The following is a 7,272-nucleotide window of genomic DNA, read 5'->3' on the forward strand; positions in this document are numbered from 1 at the left end:
AAAAAAAGGGTCCAAACGTGACAGTGGCTTAATGGATGTCGGGCTTTGCTCTCAATTGAATGTGACATCATCAGTCCAGCTCCCAACTCCACCTCCTTCACCCCAAACCACCCACTCAAACGCTCGCGGCAATTGCTAATTGCCACCGCCTATTTGAGGCCAAAGCTAATTTCGATTAGGCAAAGCCGCAGACAGCATCAGAAATTTCTATTTGGTTTTCGGTTTTGTACATTCAATTGCAGTTGCGGTTGACCGGTAAAAAGTCTAATGAATTCTATAAAAAAAACCAATTGGTTGGAAAAGGGAAGAGTCAATCAAATAAGTCAAAGTCAATGAGCTTTCAACATTGGGGAAGTTTTGAGTCATTTCGGTTTAACCCACACGCTGTAAGTCCCCTATAACGTGTTTAGTATTTTCGTGGTTTTTAATTTATTCTTCGGTTGAATAAATTAATATTATTAAAAAAAAAGAATATAATATCATCATCACAAAAAGGTTTACAATTTCTACAAGTACTTTATCATTAAATTAAAAGTAATAATTACCACTAAATTCTTTTAAAAACATTTCTCAAATATAGAATTTATTATCCCGTTTTTAGTTATTAACATTATCTGCTTTATTAGCTAAGGTCTCTTAATAAATTAAGTTTGCATTAATTTGGCTTAGTCTATCTAAAATAATTTCTCAATTCAAAGAACTCATCAGGTTAATATTCACTCACACACAAGTTCAAATTTTAACACAATTATACACATTTGAATTTTATACGACCTGTCATTGCCTTTGGAAATTCGAGCCAAAATTGCAGTAGTCACAATTTGAATAAATAATGCATGAGAAATATATTACCGAATTGTTCCATTTCGGTTGGTAGCAGAAAGGCAGTTGGCAGTTGGCAGCTTCGGTAGCAAAGAGTGAAAGCATCGTTGATTAATTTAATTACGTGGCTCTGGAGCCAAGCGACGACTAACCGCTTCAGTGATCCAATTGAAAAATATTTTATATTTTAATTGAATTGCATTAAAATTCAATGTGCAATTTAATTATCATGGGCAGAGGGCTGTTGACGACTGGCTTTGGCTTCCAGGCATGCCAATTGATTTGGCAACGGTGGCATGCCACATATCGTCGGCATTGACAACATTGTTGTCGCGCTACCGTTATTTCTATGGATCCGTGTGCGCATCATTTGATAATTAGTAGCCGTGCTGTAGCACCGTTGACCAATAATTGCATATCACTATGTGGCCGCATGCAAATGAGGCGGAAAATAATGAGTCTAACGATGCGTTCTTCGCTCGTTTAATTTGTTTTCATTGTTTTTTTAGACCCACCTACGTCACTCTTCGTCAGTTGGGTACATGAAATGCTCGTTAGAACTAGTACGGTGTGGCATAGTAGGTATATCATACACCGAAATTAAATAGGTTTGTAATGCATATGATAAAGGAAAGATACAATCTAATCTGTTTTAAGAAAGTTATTTGTTTTACTACTAACTCGTTAGCATAAATATTTGTATAAAAATCGTAAAGTAAATTTACTAAATTATTAAAATATATATTTGATTTTTGGTTATACCTGATAGACCCAATTTAAACCTTTTTTTTCGGTGTGCATCTCCTCGATGTAGAGTAAAATAAAAAAAAGTGCAGAAAGAAACCCGCGTGGAAGTGCAAACTTATGTGCATTTTTGTGTAGCAATAACCGCTGCAGTAAATTCCATTTGTGCGGCATGCAAGTCCGCCCCCAAGGAGGCGTGGCAAGCCGGCATGTTGGCAGGAATTTGTGACTCTCTGCTATTGAATGCCTGTGAATATTGGCTGGTGCAATAGCACATGCTGTGCGCCGGCTGCCACTTATCACCCAGTTTCCCAGGAAGAATACAGAAGAGGCGCCCCGAAAAACTTTGAACAACTCTATTAAAATTGTAAAAGGCAGTCAAGTTTTGTTTCTACCCATTTACCAGATTTATTATTTATATTGCAAGTTTATCACACAAGCAGGCCCAGAAAGTATTTCATTGGGCACACTCACAATAAGCGTAGCACTTGCCACCCGTCGGTTTTTGACTCGTTGACAGCTTGAAGCCTTTGAGGGCCAAATCGTATTGTCCTTAATTGCTTTTTAAAGGTCTGGAAACTGTCTGTTGGTTAGTCACACAGGTATGTATGTATATATATTGTACACAGGTGGAGATCGGTGGGCGGATGCCCCTGCAACATTTGTTTCAAGCAATTTACTTCAACATAATCATATTAAATTTTCTCCACCTACCCGTTTAGCTCGCCAGGTCCTTCCATCTGTGCTCGGTGCTCCTGTGTGTGTTTTTCTGAGGGGGCGTGCACATCGTTTTTGTCTAGCACTTGCCACCTGGACTCAGGGACTCTAGGACTCCAGGACTACAGGACTCTGGGACGCCAGGACTCGTCGGCCTGTGTATCTGGAAAATTATACTTAAAAGCTGGGAGCGTCCTCCCATAATACACATACAAACACACACACATGCGTCTGACTTTGTAAGCTGCTGGCTGACACCAATAGAGTCTCCGGTACACATACAGTTACACTGGTAGCCGGGCGTCCTTTTTATAGTTGCTCTGCGGCAGGACCTCCACTGACTCTGCTGTGTTTATTCTCTCATTTTTTTCTATTTTTTTCCTTAGCATTTCCCTTTTTGCCCAGCCCAGGTCGTTGGCTTTTTGCCTCACACACGGGGGGCGTTTTCATTTCCTTGCCGGCGGCACATGCAACATCCTGGGGCAACTAAGGCCCTGCTGCATATACTACCTACATACAGCAATTATAATTTCCTTCTAATTTCATTTGTAATAAAGTAAAAGGCCTTTTGCCACGGCTTGAGTCATGCGGTGATTATGCAAATTCCCTGAAATCCATTCGCCACACCCAAATCATTTCCACAACTCATGGTGCTCTGATCATTTCCTTCTAACACTCGGCCATGAAGGTTTTCTGGTTGCTTCTCTTGGGTAAGTTTAGAAAATATATAATAAACCGAATCCCTCTAAAACCCAGATTTTAGTATCGTATTTAGGGGCAGTCAGGGGCGAGGGCAACTGTACGATCTGCTCGGCCTGGGTTGACCGTCCGGTTTGTGGCTTCAACAATCGATGCTACACCAGCTTCAAAAGCTCCTGTGAAATGGAAATGTTGAATTGCAAAATGCCAGATTCATACAGTGAGTACAGTGAATTATCCCTTTATTTAATACTTTTTTTCCTTACATTGCATTTTTATAGGATTTACAGAGACTCCTTTTTATGGCCATTGCTTTAGGCACACTGTGACAAAATGCAAGGCCTATGTCTTGTTGCAACAGGTGAATAAAGTAGACAGATCCGTGGAAATGTTTGCTTAATTATTGGTCAATAAATATTTAACACGAATTTAAAGTGAACACAATATGTACTTCTTATATTTTACAAGTCACACTTCCTTCTTATAATAAAACCGCCTTATTCCCACTTATTGCTGCTGCGCCATTATGCCGAATAATATTAAAAAACAATTTTCTTAAGCCCCAATCCACTTAAACCTCTTTTAACTGCCATAATAGTTTAACAGTGAATGAAATACTTTACTTATATCAGGCAATTTAACTTCAAAAGGACTCGCAGTTCCTTTTTTGTGGGCGATGGGCGGCTGAGAGTTCGTGGTTACCCAACAGAGCAGAACGGCCATTAATATGAATCGGTTACTTTCTTTTTTGTTGCAACCTTTGCTTTTAAAAACAAACAGCAACAGTAGCAACATAAAGAAGAATTGCATCAAGCATATAAATGGATAAACATTTATTGCAGTTTATTGAAAAATTGGCGGTTATCGTACACAGAAGCGAAGCAAAAGGGATGCCAGAACGGGAAAATTTGCACGACCGTTAAGCGTTTTAATTTCACACAAGAGACGCAAAGTTAAATGCGCTACATTCAATTGGTTGGGCATTATGGTTAGTGAAATACAAAAATAATATTGTATAGAAATCTCAAGATATTTGAAATATTATAACATTAATCAAAATAAATCTTATCATAACAAATCCTACAGGACAATTTAATTTTCCCCTGTGACACATGTAATTAATAGGTAACTTTGCTTTGCTATGACAACTATAATTATAATTTGGCCACTCGAGGAATTATTAAAATTATCCCTGCATGTGGGAATCCGAAGGGTGCCCCATTATCCCTTGGCTGAGCCCACTTATACTTATGCACACACATGCATATATTTATTCAACCATTTATATTTGTGTTGCGTGCCTGCACTTTATGGCCACGCAGACACTACGGGCTGCAGTAAATTAAGTCGTTAATATCTTGTTTATCATGGCCTCCGCTGCTCCACTGCTGTTGGTGGTCGTTGGTCATTGGCCATTGGTCCGCTGGTCCGCTGGCCATATGTTGACCCAGGTCGTGACTATGCTCCAGTTAATTACATGATTTATACCCATAAATATATGCATTGAGCTTGATTTATGAAATTAATTACTACGCGAGTTTACCGGCCACGTGCGTTGGCGCCGGGGTGGAAAAATTTTGTTGCATAACCCATAGGGGCACACGGGCAAAGTGCTAATCACTTTATCACTTGCAACAAATACAAATTCAGCCGACGCGCTCACACATAAGGATAATTTAATTTTATTGAGCCAGGCACGAATGAGCAGCTAGGATATACAAACATATATAATATATGTACGGTATGTATGGAGAGCTGGCCGCCCACTTTTCCCCAGCCCCAAAACTTACCAACCAACTAGCAACTCATTATAACTGTTTTATTAGCAGTTCGCGCGGGAAACTCCGGTAAAGGATCTCCGTTCTCCTTTCGCTTCGCCTGTTTCATTTACACTCGCTGTCTGGAATTACTTTATTAGTCTAATTAAATACGCCACTTGTACGCAAAATGGCACGCGGCTGTGAAAACGCTGAGCAAACAATTAATGAAATTAGCCAAAGTGTTTTTCTCGGCTGGGAGGATTTCTTTGCTCTAATTAGATTAATTAATGGCTGCGTTCCGGGTTCAATTGAATGCCTACAAAGGGAACCTAATAATCCTGGCTGCATCTGCATCTGCTGATTTAACATGACGCATGGCGAAAACTACCAGAAACACCTGCGAATCCGCCTGCACATAGCCACATCCACAAAGTGCCGCCACACCCGATGCGACGACATCGGCGATTATGGCTCCGAAAGCGGAAACAGGAAACGGGAACCGCTGAATTCGCGACCCACATGCGGCCCAGCCAAAGATATATATAGCCACCGGGATTATGTCTGCACTGTGGAATCGCAAAGTGTCACCATGCCACATATACTGCAGAAACAGAACCGCTGGCTAAACGTAAGCCAGATACAGAAACAGAAACGAATACCAAACTCACTCTCGCACACACAAGTAATTCCCTTTATTCTTTCCTGGCAGCCGTAAGTTTTTAAATATTTACACATATGCGAGAGTCTGTATATCTGTGTATGGTACTTGCAAGGCATCCGGTAGGAAAACAACTGGAAAGAACTTGGTCGAACAACATTTGCACTTGTTTCATGTTCTTGGTTTCTCTGGGATTTTTAATTATATTTTAAAGTATATAAAGTATATATAGTATAGTATACTACAGAAAATTATTATTAAAGAAGCTGTACTATTTTAAAATAATTATTTAAAACCTTCTGAAGCATATTAAAACTTAAAACTATTTCTTAAAAAATTGTAAAAATAAATTCGTTTCTAGTTTTTGAAAACAATCTGCAAGTGAAGCTATAAATTTAAGCAATTTTTGGCTACCGAGTACTATTTTCGTATGCCAGATTTTCTGAAATCCCCCGAAAATGTGTTCAATTGTTTTTAAAGCCCAGTTATTTCACACACCCCCAACTTGTCAGGGCCACTTCCGATTCCTAGGCCCCCTGCTCGTTTTAATAATCAAGTCAGGTGCCTTCATCAGAACATAAATTCGCACTTATGAGGCGAAAGTAGAAAAGTTTGGTAAGCCCAACACTATCTGCAATCGACATACACACGCACTTGCTGAAGGGGGAAAAGAAAGGTGCAGAGGCGGCGGAAGCAGTCATGAAATATTTTTGAGAAAACAATTTTGCAGCAAACAGCTCTCTGGCACTGGAAAAACTCGACAATGCTTGCCAACTATGTAACTTGGTTAATCCTATTGATTTTGATTTGCATACAAATTAGAATCTGCACAGCCACACTGGGGAATTTGAGTTTGGTAAGGAGGATGAGGAGTGGGGAAGTCAAGGGCACTCCAGGCAGTTGGTTAGCAATCTGCCAAAGGATTTCAAACTAAAAACTCCGCACAGGCTGGCTGGCTGCTGGTTGGAGGTGGCAAAAAAGTGTTTAACATGTGTATAACCATATCCAGCTAAGCTTCTTATGCCCTGGCATTAAATTTCAATTTAAGCTGGACGCTTGGAGGGTGAGCATTGGGGATCGAGAATGGGGGAACTGCTCCACATCAGATGGCAGATGGGGAGAGGGACTTTGCCATGGTGCTTGGAAAGCGACGAAGTGCGAATGCTTTGTGAAACAATTAGCATCTTGCTTATTTGTTACCAGAGCAGGGCAAAAGCAAAAGCGAAGTGTGGGTATTCATGTGGGATAGAGTTTTAAAGCATTTTAATGGAACATGAACTGAGCTTAAGGAGGTGGTAGCCATCCTCTTGCGTATTTGCTTTTGCTCTTGCTTTTTACAACCCTCAATATTCAGTGATGTTGGGGCATTGAGATATTTCTCGATGGCTGCTCTTTAAAAATGTAAATTTATTGAAAGAAATATTAATTCTATTTTTAATTTGTGTGTGTTTTTTTTTAATTATTAATTTATTTTTGTATATTAATTAATTATTATTTTTTAAGTAACTTAAATATTTATTTATGTAGACTCTTTGATCACACATATTTGATCTAAATTTAAAAAATTTCATTGAAATATTTTTTTTGCCCTTAATACCTAAATATGATTTTAAGGTACTTACATTCTTGGCCCTCTCTGTAAATATTTGAGCGTGGGTGCGAAACCAGAAGAGTAAAAAAAGAAATTTAATGCGGTGCAAATACTTTTTAAGACGCGTGAGTTTCGCGTGAGTGTTTTAATATCCTTTAATATTTCATTACGCCAGCCGACATCTGCATGAGCAAACAGCATATGGCATATGTATGGTGGGCTCGGTGGGACTCTGCGGCAAGGAATTTCAATTAAGATTAATTCGCGCATATAAAACCGGC

General features: G+C 39.3%; 1 protein-coding gene and 1 long non-coding RNA gene across 3 annotated transcripts; one reads left to right on the forward strand and one right to left on the reverse strand.

Annotated features, from left to right (window-relative positions):
* Positions 1-1,925: 1,925 nt before the first annotated feature.
* Positions 1,926-2,824, reverse strand: LOC138913573 (uncharacterized). Of its 2 annotated transcripts, none has more exons than XR_011419354.1 (2): positions 2,281-2,824; positions 1,926-2,149 (listed from the first exon to the last, which is right to left on the reverse strand). It is a non-coding gene; the product is annotated as an uncharacterized lncRNA (long non-coding RNA). The 2 variants fall into 2 exon arrangements; XR_011419353.1 differs by having other exon boundaries at positions 1,926-2,219.
* A 53-nt stretch (positions 2,825-2,877) lies between these two features.
* On the forward strand, positions 2,878-3,492 carry LOC108058258 (uncharacterized). The gene is made up of 3 exons (XM_017142891.3): positions 2,878-2,993; positions 3,047-3,202; positions 3,264-3,492. The coding sequence occupies exons 1-3, from the start codon at positions 2,966-2,968 to the stop codon at positions 3,380-3,382; spliced, it is 303 nt and encodes a 100-aa protein (XP_016998380.2). The 5' UTR covers positions 2,878-2,965; the 3' UTR covers positions 3,383-3,492.
* The last annotated feature ends 3,780 nt before the right edge of the window (positions 3,493-7,272 follow it).

Source organism: Drosophila takahashii, chromosome 3R (genome assembly GCF_030179915.1).
Source record: "Drosophila takahashii strain IR98-3 E-12201 chromosome 3R, DtakHiC1v2, whole genome shotgun sequence".
NCBI classification, from domain to species: Eukaryota; Metazoa; Arthropoda; class Insecta; order Diptera; family Drosophilidae; genus Drosophila; species Drosophila takahashii.

Coding starts and splice junctions, on each gene's coding strand:
- LOC108058258 (XM_017142891.3), top strand. CDS start 2,966: ATGAAGGTTTTCTGGTTGCTTCTCTTGG. Junction 2,994..3,046: donor TTTCTGGTTGCTTCTCTTGG/GTAAGTTTAGAA, acceptor CCCAGATTTTAG/TATCGTATTTAGGGGCAGTC. Junction 3,203..3,263: donor CAAAATGCCAGATTCATACA/GTGAGTACAGTG, acceptor GCATTTTTATAG/GATTTACAGAGACTCCTTTT.